This window comes from Rhagoletis zephyria, unplaced genomic scaffold, assembly GCF_001687245.7.
Source record: "Rhagoletis zephyria isolate East Lansing unplaced genomic scaffold, Rhagoletis_zephyria_1.1 Rzeph_scaffold_15234, whole genome shotgun sequence".
In the NCBI taxonomy this organism is placed as follows: Eukaryota; Metazoa; Arthropoda; class Insecta; order Diptera; family Tephritidae; genus Rhagoletis; species Rhagoletis zephyria.
Window position 1 is genome coordinate 1 of NW_016172301.1, and position 13,249 is coordinate 13,249.

At 34.3% G+C, this 13,249-nt stretch overlaps 1 protein-coding gene across 1 annotated transcript; it reads right to left on the reverse strand.

Annotated features, from left to right (window-relative positions):
• Window positions 1-339: 339 nt before the first annotated feature.
• LOC108378911 (uncharacterized) lies at window positions 340-3,176 on the reverse strand (the record flags this gene model as incomplete). The annotated part of the gene is made up of 2 exons (XM_017635213.1): window positions 2,495-3,176; window positions 340-480 (listed from the first exon to the last, which is right to left on the reverse strand). Coding segments are annotated over exons 1-2 (802 nt in total), but the record flags the coding sequence as incomplete, so codon positions are not given.
• Window positions 3,177-13,249: the final 10,073 nt, after the last annotated feature.

A 13,249-nucleotide genomic window follows, 5' to 3' on the forward strand; every position in this document is an offset into this window, starting at 1 on the left:
AGAGGTGAAAATATTTCATATGCAAAAATCAGAAGGCAGAAGTTTTAATGTTCTTACGTACAAACATACATACATATGTACATAAGTAAATATGTGTGTATACATAAATGTGTATGCCTATGTGTGGATGTCTGTATGTATGTGTGTTTGCATGCCGTTGTGCGGGGTGATTAACAAAATGCAATAAATGCGGACATCAACAATGATAATGTAATCTGTACAAGCGTGGCTGACCACAATTTTGCAAATACATAAAAATACATACATACATATGCATGAATGTATGTATGTAGGTATGTTGATATGTAAAAGTATGTTTCTAGGTTGAATGGCACTCACCGATTGTTGTTATCACCGTGCTGGAGAAGAAGAATGCTTGACCAAAGCTCCAGTTCATTTCATTTGTGGCATTGCGCAACGGTGATATGCCGCGATCGTTAGCCGTAATCACCGCTTTGAGAAACTCTTCGAGATCTTCGTCTATATACATACATACATAAATGGAAGAAATAAAAGAAATTACGTATAATTTTAAAAACAAACCATACAAATAATTATTGAGATTAATTAAATTTATATGCACAGGGCCGGATTAACACGTGTGGGGCTCGCGGACGGAAGGAAATGTGGCCCACTTTTAGCGATAACGTGTAGATTAAATATAATGCGTGCCCTTTAATTATCAACAAATACCAACTGTGACCACATTGGCCCATGCACTGGCTCTACAATTACCCTAATTTTACAAGCTTTTATTTATTTTACACATCCCGCAGAACAACTAAAACGGCTATAATTTTATGTAGTTATATACATAGATAATTAGATACCATTCGGAAAAAATTTCGCTTGCAGTAATTTCTACGCGGTAAGTGCTCCTTCATTATCCTTCATTGATTTCATAGCGATTCGGAAAACTTCCTCATTGAAATAGTAAAGAAATTCGAAAAGTACTTTTTTCGGTTAAGCGCACAAGTTTTTCGTGCAAAGATGGATGGGCAGCAAAGCAAAATATACTGTATTTGCATCCTTCAAAATAAAAAAATCGATACAAATATGAATACAAATATCTATAAAAATATGGATTAATATATTGGTTGAATAATCTATAAATTTATCGATATCAAAATCGATAAATACAACGAAAATTCTGAAAATCAGGAAATAGTCCCTGGAATATAGAAGTAATCTCGAAAATCCCGACTTGCTAAAAGAATTTGCTAATTTTAGAGAAAGTAGACGTATTTGATCCTAACTATCTCGCTTCTGTCCGCATCCTCTCTAATCAACTCCTCTACAATGAAGACTCCTCCTTAAACACGGTTTGTTTGAAGACTTCTATATTTTTTAACCTACTTCAAAAAATGGAGAATTCGTCGGAATGTTTTTATTGTATGTTACCGCATAACTTTGGACCACGTTAACCGATTTCTATATTTATTTTTTTAATGGAAAGGTGGTATCTCCGATGTGGTCCCATTCTAATTTGGTTTAGATCCGATCATTGGATTATAAAGAAATTAACGGTACTCATAAAATTTTATATTAAAATTGAAGTCGGTTTTGGTTAGAAATTACTTGTAATTTTTTATTTTTTTTTTCATACATTCTCTTTAGCGAAATCCTCTGTAACGAATTTCTCTTGTATGCAAAACTGCTCTTTCTTAAAAAATTTGTCCTCTAAACAACGAATTTTTACGACCATCATAGTACAGTGGTTAAAGTTGCGCACTGCCACACAAAACAAAAAAAAATCATGACCGGCTTTAACGACTTCATAATAAAGGAAATACGGTACATAATTGTGCAGAAATCTTGTTTTTTTTTTACACATGTACGTAAGTGTTAAATTACAAATTGGGATAACACAGCAAATTTGCTTGACTTCATGCTAAACAAATATTTACAAATGTGCATATGTATGTACATTAGAGTGCATCCATCTCCATACGAAAAAAAATCGGCACTGTTTTTCCATCGCCATTGTAAAACTTATTTCGCCAAAATATTTCGAAAAAAATATTATAATTTACGTAAGATGGGCTCTTATAATACCCCCCTAACAAGCGAGTGTTTTACAAATAAAATTAGTTTTCAAAAATACGACTATTTTCCCAGAAAACATCACCTCAAATGATAGAAGAGAGAAAGTCTGCAAAAATTGTAGCAACGCCATGAAAATAATACGATTTTTGACTTAATATGTGTGCCAAATATGTTGGCGGAAGTCTTAAAATATAATACACTTCATAATTCCGGTGAAAAAAACCACAACCTATTTTGGTAAGGCACCCTAATGTGCAAACAAAAATATGTTCCTTAAACATTTGCGCACATACGCAGAACATACATATATATGCATGGATTTAAGAATGTTCATGTACTACTAATTTCATCTCCCAAAATATGCATGTGTGTGAGTGTTTAGTAGTGGGCCGCTCCAAAATTGGAAGATTGACATAAAGACAAATACTTTTTTATAATAAAACTTTACCCGGTATTTGAGGATACTTTTGCAGGAAGTTGGCGCGCAGCAAACGCACAGCAGTACGCAATTCCCCTTCGACCGGTGTTTCCACAATTTGAAAGCAAACACTGCCAATTGCTAAGTAAACACAATAAAAGAATGTAAAGCAAAGTAAACGAATATTTTGCTTGCGCCCACATTCCCACTTTTTGGCGGCGGCATCGCTACTTTGCTTCTTGGTGACATGATGGTATCCAAGGTTAAAGCTGGAGCAACTTTGCCCAGCGCCTTCGCCACAGTCTTGTGCGGTGCAAGTGCCATGTGAACGCACCAGCACAATTGAACCAAGGCTAATACCATTATTGAGACTCTGCGTTGATTGATTGCGGAGGGCGCAACGTGGCGACGGCGACGACGACGACGATTGCTGTTGGGTCAGGCTGCTTGCAGGTGCTGGATGGTGTTTGGTGTTAGATGTCGCCGCTGGCGTAAGATTTAATGCCGTGTCGGAAATTGAGAAAATGCGATGTTTTGGTTGATTTCGTTGACCAAATGCTGTAACGGCTGTCGCTTGTGTTCGACTCTCAGAGCACGCTAAGCGAGGCAGACTTTCCTCTGATGATTGATTGCACTTATCCAGATCCTCGTAGCCATTGCGTCGAAAACGAAAAGCTTTCGAAGGCATCATTACATTGACGCTTGTGGTAGTAATGAACTAGTGAGGAGTAGCGGCACGTGACATGCCAATATGAACAGTGCTTAAGTGTCTTGACACGTTATTAACCTTTTTTTTCTGACTAACTAGATATTCTCGCAAAAGGGTTGAAGTGTGCATTTGGTGTAAGTAAATGTGTAGATGGTTAAATGCTTGTGTACTCTATGACAACATAAATGATTACAGGGCACGATTTAGATTGATGTTATGCATAATCACACCGACGAAATTTGACACCAACGTGGATTTACTTTTTTCCCACGCACGTACACTTTTTTTATGAAATTTTTTTAGAGTTCCACTAATAGTGAAAGCAAAGGCAATACTTTATTGGGTTGCTGTTCATTTGCTACTACATTTCTGAATTTAATTTTTAAATGAAAGTCTAACTTGCGGTTTATTAATCTTAGCCGTCGGTCGCTTGCTCATCAACTGAATTCTGGAATCAGAGATTTAAAATGTGCGCTGATCACTTTAATTGTGGTTGTGCTTGAATTTTGCTGCGCGTTGCACTTTTTCGCTTTTGTTTATATACATAAGTATGTACTATACATACATACATACATACATATCTATGTTTACATAACTACTTGAGTAGCAAAAGAAAATGCTTCAATTGTTGTTGTATCAACTATTTACTATACAGCTAAATTTTTTTCTACACAATATTCATACATATATATGTATGTGCATATATGTATGTATGTATTTATGTATTTATGTATGTAAGTGCATGTATGTACATGCTAATATATATTAAGATTTAGGCGTATTCTAAACCCCACATTGTGCACAGTGCTGTCTATCTTTTCAGCCGTTTGGTTGTGTAAATGACGATCATAAGATATTAATCTTTGAGATATATATGTAGCCAGATGTGTAATAATTTAAACTATCTTGCTTGTGAGTGTGCTTAAAGATAAGAAAGAAACTGTTTCTAGTTTACCCTAGTGCTCTTTTCATAATCTACTTTTGCATCTGACCTTTAACTGAAAAGCTGAGATTATTGCAATAACGAAATTCCGCTCTCCCCATTACACAAGAAACTACCGGGAGAACAGATTTTTTAAACATCACGTGTGCGCACCAGTGTAACCAGGTTAGCCCTTTTGAGGCTAGATTTAGCAATTACATTTTTTCTCTAGCCTCGCAAGTTTAGGCTTCGTGTTTTTTTGTGGCTTTTTAATGCTACCTTTTCTATAAATAATTTTCATATTTTTAGTGATCTGAGAAAAAAATTGATTTTGTAGAAATATTGGAAAAAAAATTTCTAGCTGGAAATTTTTGAGTAATGAGACTAATTTTTCGAAATTCTAGCAGCCAAGATGAAAGAGAGTTTGAATTGCAATGGTAAAATCTTACAGCAAAACATAGGCAACATAACATAGGCAACATAAGACGAGCCGGCAAAATGAGGAGCTCTTACTGGCCGTCTCCACAGCATACAATTTATTGCTGTCCAGCCGTCCCTATGGTCGCTAGATATCAATTATATCAGTGGCAATATTTGTGTGGGCTTTTTATATCTTGATACAAGCATTTGTAAGATAGCTTCTAAAACGTATTTTTGCCGGATTTAAGCACTTAAAAATTAAAAACATATGATATTTTACATACAACTAACGGGTGATTTTTTTGAGGTTAGGATTTTCATGCATTAGTATTTGACAGATCACGTGGGATTTCAGACATGGTGTCAAAGAGAAAGATGCTCAGTATGCTTTGACATTTCATCATGAATAGACTTACTAACGAGCAACGCTTGCAAATCATTGAATTTTATTACCAAAATCAGTGTTCGGTTCGAAATGTGTTTCGCAAACCCAATTGCTGCGAACGGCGACGAATCGACATTTCACGGTCTTCAGCAACACTCTCAGAAACAGACGCAATATTCTCTTCTGTACGCACTGTACGCATTCGTGTGGTTGGTTTAATGTCCAATAAAGTAAACTGAGTGCGAAACTTGGTCACAATCGCATTAATTGTTTGCTCACTTGGTCGATTATGTAGACCATAAATCGGACGTAAAGCGAACCGAACACTGATTTTGGTAATAAAATTCAATGATTTGCAAGCGTTGCTCGTTAGTAAGTCTATTCATGATGAAATGTCAAAGCATACTGAGCATCTTTCTCTTTGACACCATGTCTGAAATCCCACGTGATCTGTCAAATACTAATGCATGAAAATCCTAACCTCAAAAAAATCACCCGTTACATAATAACAAATATTTTAACAGTTCAATTTTTGCTTTTATATAAAAATATCAATAGTGTTGCCGCCACGAAGTTTTCCTGCAAATGAAAATGTAGCTGTCAAACTACCAAATTACCGGCAATAGATGGCAAGATATAAGCTCTGATATATATTGCTCTTGAGGGGCAATGAGCGGTCTCCATTGGCTATTTATATTCTAACATATGTATCAAGATTTAAACTTTATCCTGTGGAGACGGGCAGTTAGGTAAGACTTTACCTTTGGAAGCTGTATTAGAAGACATTCCAATAGCTCTGCTATTCGGAAGCAGATGAGAAGTTTTTCTTTTAAAGGTGCTGTTCAATTTTTCGGCATAAAAGTGCTGACTTTTTTTGATTCTAAATTTTTCTGACCTGTTCTTTGAGTCAATGTTCATTGATACTAACTACTAACTAATAACAAACGAAAGCAATCTTGCTGAATAGCACCTGTTTTGATTTTCTTCGTATGTATTACGAAAAAGCATCCGCGAAGTGCAAAATACTTCATTTTAAGATGGGCGTATTTGAAGTGAATATTTCTATTATACACTAATTTTGAACTCGTTTTCATTTGATTTAAATAAGTTTTTATTTGATTTTACATTTTTTCCCCTCAGTGTGTGTATCGCTTAAGTGCACTGAGAGCTGTTTGCGGATCCCGTAAAATTTCTGAGGTACAAGAGAGGAAAAGAATATATAATCGCCTGTCCGAGAATAACGATGGTCTAACGCGAAATAATAACAGCTACCGAAGAGAGGTTCTATGGAAATCTGGCAGAGATGATGGGACGACTCAGAAACAGGGAGGGGGTCCCACAGCTCATCACTAGCAATGAAAATGGCTGAATGGGCATCATGGAGACTACAGTTTACATATCCCCGTACTGTTCTAAGTGCACAGGAACGAGGAAAAAAGTGAAACATATAATACGAAACATTCTGCAGGGCACCGACGCACAGTGTAAGATTTGACCCATCTAGCTGCTTTTAATTCTGTATTTCGAAATCTATTGAAGATAGATTAATGAAATTTTGCACAAGGTACGTTATAAGATAGGCGAAGCTTTTTACAAAAAATTGGTAGTTTATAGTTACTGTCATGCCACCCTATTATATAAATGCAATTTTTAAAAATGCAAAAACTGAAATATTTAACTAACTACAAAGGCTAAAATTCCCAATATTTATATTTAGAATTTCCATATAACAAGGAATTATAAACTGACAGAAATGGACTTAAAAATAAATATATTTTTTTTTAATTATGGGCGTGGAAAATATCGATAAAAAAGTCAAGTTAGGTCAACAAAACTCCGTTATAAGTTCAATATTTCTTGCTCTATTTACAAAAATGGGATACCATTACAAATGTAATGAATCAGGCTTAATCTATTCAAAGCAAAAATACAAGAATTTTTCTCGGTAGAGATAAAATGCAAATGAATTACTCGAAGAAAATGAAATTCCCAGTAGGCCAGAAAAAAGAAAATTTCATGAAAACCTGCACTTTCCAGCAGCTAAAATTATGTTGTTTAAAATCTAAGAGGAGTGGCAAATAAACTGAGATACAAACTTTATCGAATAGTGGCGGATAACGAGTTTTCGGGTCTAATAAAAATAATAATTTGATAAAAATAAATCTAAGCCAACATCGTTTTACTTCAACATGAAATAATCAGTCCTACTTAACTAAATTCCCAAAAATGTATATTCATTAAAAAGATCATACCTAAAAAAATAAGACCAAAATGATATTTTAGCAATTGTTGCATAAATCACATAACACCGACAAATTAAACAGTGAGATTCAGTTTCAAATATACACGTTTAAATATTATTGCGCTCAGTAATATTCCAAATCAAACCCCGTCCCGCCATACACTTTGATTTAAATTTTTTAGTTGTTATTGCTTTATCTTTATCAGGCATTTCTAAAAACATTCTTGACGTTGTTTTGAAATTTGGCGACATAAAATAATGTAATTAATCTTTTCTAGAATATGGAAATGATACACTGTGCGACGTACTGGATTATATGTTAGCTTCAAGTGGGAACTGGGAAAAGATATGTGCTCATGCCAAACGCATCCATGTAGATTTAGGACGAGCTGAGCATCTAAGTAGCCGTCATAATACGTAAGGAGCGCCTTGAAGTAAACCTTGAATGGCAGTTCCACGGGGAGAGTGGTTTGTGGTTCGTGGAGAGGTTTTAGTACAGAGGTGCAGCCGGGAGTCTTCAAGTCGTGCGTGCTGCTATGCCGGTATTAGTACAACGGAAAGTTTCCTTTTTCAAGGGCGTTATCCCCAGCGGTTAAATCTGATAGTGGTTTGTTTAATTTAAATCGAATTCCAATCAAATTACAACAGCCTTTGAATGCGTTTCTAATTTTTATATTTTTTTTATATTTAAGGTTTTTTTTAAATAAATTTAATTGGAGCGCACAAAGCGATTACATATAAGGTGGTATCGATTCAACAAATAAATTATTTGTATTTTGTTTTTGCTTTTAGCGAGCCATTGTCAAATTTCAGCTATTCTTCGCCGAATGAAAATGAGCGACAGAAAATACAAACACTCTCACGTTTTCACTCACTAGCGAAATACAAAATTTTGACAATCAAACGCCCCTCACAGCTGATGAAACAACACCACCTTATGTTAATTCGCCTTGATAGCACAATTATAAAGCAACAGTTAATATGGCTGGAAAAAAAATAATTGGGTGAAACTACCTTCTTTTTTTTACCATGGTCGAAACACTTTTTTTTGAATGATTAGCTCTTTATTGGATCCAAATCTCTTACTGCCGACTCATTTCTCTGAGTTTGGAATTAGAAAATGGTTGAAAGAGGCTAAATTTCGACAAAATGCTGCAATAATTTCGTAGCCCAAGTTATAATGAACGCATGAAATTCACTTTTTTCAGTTTTGCAGAAATTCACAAGATTGTCTACTTTTAATAAATGTCAAATACAAACTAAATGGCGGAGCTTGCTTGTATTTAAAGTTAAAAAGTCAATATCTTATGAAACTACCCTCGTAAATACATACATACATATTTTACTTGTAAGAATTTTCCTTTCCACGACCCCATACTTAACATTTTTACATAATTTCTTCGTATTGACATTGAAAAGTGTAATCCCGTGCTAATGCCAATCTACATACATATATGCTGTTGTGACTATCTTTTCGTGTGGGGCACATTGGCAGCCCAATTCAAAACCATAAAACTTAAAAACTCAGTAATGACTTTAAAAGAATATTCTTATATTACATTCTTAAAATTCAAAATATTTGTTTTTTATTCATGTAAAACGAAAAAGCACTGAGGCTGTTCACACTTGCCTGGTTATCAGGTTATCTGGTTGAAACTCACTATTGTGTAGTGTATTTTATTGTTGTAAACTGAATAAAAAATATAACCACATAACCACATAACCTGATAACCAGGCAATTGTGAATAACCTGACTTTCTTTCGAGTCAAAAACTAATGTAACTCCTATATATTCAGAAAACGCCTCGAAAGCTACGGACTGGTGTTGAGTAATGTTGCATTGTGTTATAAATAAATGAGTCAAAATAATACATGGTATTGTGGGGCGTATGAGTAAAGTATTGTAAGGGCTTTAAATTACACTGAATATGGCACAACGCTGAAACCGATTTGTCTCCAAACCAAATTTGGTAAGGGATGACGGAAAATCGTTCTACAGTATATCATACTCCTACCCTGTCGGAAACGCCAACAATGAAAATGAGAACTTTAAACGTTTTGTTTACCAGGAAATTGTAAGTATCCTTAAAAGTATGTACAAAGATTTTTTTGAACTACGAGACTTACAAAATTTATTTCTTTCGATTTATCATAAAAAGGTTGTCAGAAAAAAATTCTTCCTGGCCAAAAAAAGCTCGTATTTTAAAGATGAGATAAAAACCAACCTCATTTGTTTTACTTACCATTTAAGCAAGCATTATTTTGCAAAAACTGATTACGAACACTTTGCACACGCTTCGAGATGGCGTCGATTTTTGGTGCTTCTATCGCTGAAAACATTGCAGCTCCCAAGACCAAAAATAAAATATATCCACTGCATAGCAATAAAAATCTGCATTTGCCATTTTTATTGTTGTTTGTTGAGTTTGCACCGGATTTGGCGCCGATGGGGAAAGCGCCTAAAAGCATGCTGTAAAACAAAGTTATTTTTTAATACATGTTGTAAGTGTTTGAGAAAATTATATTTTTACTGAAGTAGATAAAACGATTAATCCAAGCCTAGTTCTGTTCAGAAGGATTTGGTTATAATTTTTGCTGCAGAAAATTTCTGAAAACCAGAATCTAGATGTATTTTTTTTATAAAAATATTTTTTTTAATGATTTAACCAAACCATGTATTATGTACATAAATAAACGTTTCAAAATTTAGAAAAACTAAATACATTTTCATCAAAATTTCAAACATTTTAATCAGAATTTCTAGAACATTTTTGGACATGCAGTTTTATGGCCTATACAAGTTTAGACTTATATTAAAATGCAAGTTTCAAGCGGGTAAAAATTCATGTTGATTTTGAATAATTTTGTTTTTTTGTTGACGGATTTTACCACTTTTTTCCAAACAAATATCAATTTCTTATAAAAAAAATTAGCAATAAAATTGCATGTTCTAAAGGTTCAAATTAAAAAGTTCGAAATTTTGATAAACACGTGTTGAATTTTTCTAAAGGTCGTAAAAAGTCTGAAACTTATGGATTCAGTTAAAGCATGGACAACATTTTTATAAAAAATAACACAACAATGTTGACTTCAAAAGCATTGTGAATAAAAAAAAAAATCACATGTGAACACTTGTTTGAGTCACTGTATTACTACATATACATATGTGTGTACACGTGTTTGAAGGGAGCCTATTGAGCAACTCGCCAACAAAATGCGTTGAAATGTGAATAAAAATAAGAACTAATTTCCTGAAAAGTTATTTGGCTATGTTCCAAATGTACCTAAAATGGTTTGTTTGTACCGAATGTACTACTAAATAAAGGTACGATTGTACCAACTTTTCCATCTCGGTAGCTAATGGAGCAGCAGACTGTATGTGAACAACGAAAAGCGGCAGCTCAGCTAAACGGTTAATTGATGCATTAAATTTCTGTCTGAACCTAATATTATCAAGATGGAAAAAATCTCGTTATCACTTTCGCGTTATCGATTGTTTAATTAAGTGATTCATTTTTTGTATGCAATGTGCCTGGATACACTAGTCCTTTCAGACCGTCTGTCAGACCGAAGTCATACCGCATTTTTCTTGGTCTGAAATTGTTGAGGTAAAATACTTCTCTCTTCCCCTCTCGTCCATGAAAACCCGGTTTCAGACGGTCTGAAAAGACTAGTCACTAGTTTGTCGAACTTCAATAAGTATGAGCAGGAAATTTTGTTACTCATACGCCATGTAGCCATGCGTTTGATTACACTTAATAACAAAACAATAACAATCGATAACGGGAAATTGATTAGTCGCAGCGTAGTACTTCCCATTGCAAGTATTTAGATAATTTGCCTACAAAATGATATTTCTTCCATCTTAATACGATGAAAAGAAACAAATCGCCAGTGATATTAGTAGCGATGCGTTTTAAATAATTAAAAATAATTGCAGTCTAATTGAGAGGTATGACATTTGATTATTTTAATCAGCAGAATTTTCCGACGAAGACAGCATATCATTTATCTGTTAAGAGATATTATTTCAGGGCACACCTACAAATTGCGCCATACTGAGTCGGCTTTCATCACCTGAACAGTTAGGCAAGTTCAAACTGAGTCTGTTAAGTATGTATGTATGTGTGTCCATCACTTTTAGTTATAAGCAGGGAACGGATTTTTAGGAGCCAAAAACCTATAAAAAAGGCAAAATAAAATTACGAAATAGACTGGAAAAGGCAAAATAAAATAGCGAAAAAGGCAGGAAAAGGCAGAAAAAAGCAAAATCGCCTGAGTTCAAGCCCTGGCCAAAGCAACATTGCAACAAAATATAGAAATATAGGCAATGGCAAGCCTCCGAGTGTATTTTGCCATGAAAGAAGCTTCTCATAAAAATACAATCGCCGTTCGGACTGTAGGTCCCTCCCCTTTGAGTGACAACATCAAGGCGCACGCCACAAATCGGAGGAGAAGCTCGGCCAAACACTAACATTAGTGTAAGCGCTAATCTATTTTTATTAATATTCAGAATAATTTGGTTTGAATACTACTTAGTAGATCGCTCACTACGTCGCCATGCGTCGAGGTCATTAAATTGCTCGGTCTTATTTAAGGATAAGTCATACGTACGTTGGTCTTTTTTCCTAATACAATTGGTAAGTTATGTAGTATATACATAGAAGCATATCGTCGTTTGGGTAAATTAAAAAAAAATCTTTATTGAAAATAATTATACATCGATGATCCTGTGCAATAACGACAAAATTAAAAAAAAAAAAAACTGTTACTACTGTTAAATGGCTCTTGGCGCTAATCCTTTTCTAATCCATTTCCATCCCCTTACTAAAGGAAGCAGTAANCGGCGCACATCTTTAGTAGGGATGGGTAAATTCGATATTCGAAGCTTCGATATTCGAATTTTAATCGAATTTTAGCTCCAAAATGGCAAACTTTTGAAATCGAACTTTGTGTTGCTAAAATTCGGATAAAATCGAATTTTTCCAGAAAAAATCGAATTTCATCTTTATTTCCAAAAAATCAACTCTTCAAATTTTTTCTTTCTGACTAAATTTGCCATCACTGTGTGTGGCACTCCATTTGTCTTCGGGATTCAAGGAACGAAAAAATACATGTTTTTCGATCTGATGCTTAAAAACAAAAAATCTGTGCCAAGAGGAACTGTTATTCCAAATTCAATTAAAAATTTTTTTTATANTCTTTCTGACTAAATTTGCCATCACTGTGTGTGGCACTCCATTTGTCTTAGGGATTCAAGAAAAAAATACATGTTTTTCGATCTGATGCATAAAAACAAAAAATCTGTGCCAAGAAGGAACTGTTATTCCAAATTCAATTTAAAGTTTTCTTTATAAAAAAACTAGTTTCTTTGTTGATTTTTTATTTTAAATTTTTAGAGGCTTTTACGTTAGTAGCATGAAGCTTTTGCCTGAGAAGACCCCTAGTAAAATTTTCCGGAGAATATTTTTTTTTAATATATCAATCCATAAACGATCTGCCAACTTTGCTTTTTGCGAGATTTCTTGAAGTAAGGGTCAAATATGACCGTTTTAGGCGGGAGATAATGGGTTAAAATGTTCTACGAAAATATTTCCCAAGAAATTTTAATAGATATGTCTTGACCTTTAATTTCGCTCAGACATTTATTTTAACTATTTTTTCGACTTTTTTGAAAACCACTTAGGCCGAGATATGAAAACTTTAGTAGGCCATAAAATAAAAGTACGAGCTAACTTTTGCAAATCCATCGAGCGTTTTACTACTGGATGGGTAGACATTCAGAAAATGTTAATAAAGTACGGGCTGGGTTCGGCTGTCGCAGAGTGTAATTTTAGATTAACTTTTTAAACAGGTGGCCACTCCCTTCAAGCTCCTCAAAAATATTTTAATTGTTGCATAGTATTTTAAGTACAACACTTCTTTAAATAAATTCGACTTTTCAAACAGGTGGCAACCCTCCCAAATGTTTATTCAAAACCATTTCGATTGATACCCATATTGGAGTAATTTATTTAACACTAGCAGACCCGGCGAACTTCGTCCCGCCCAAAATTTTTATATTTTATTGAATCTTTTTGGTCCAACATTTTCACCAACAATTCACG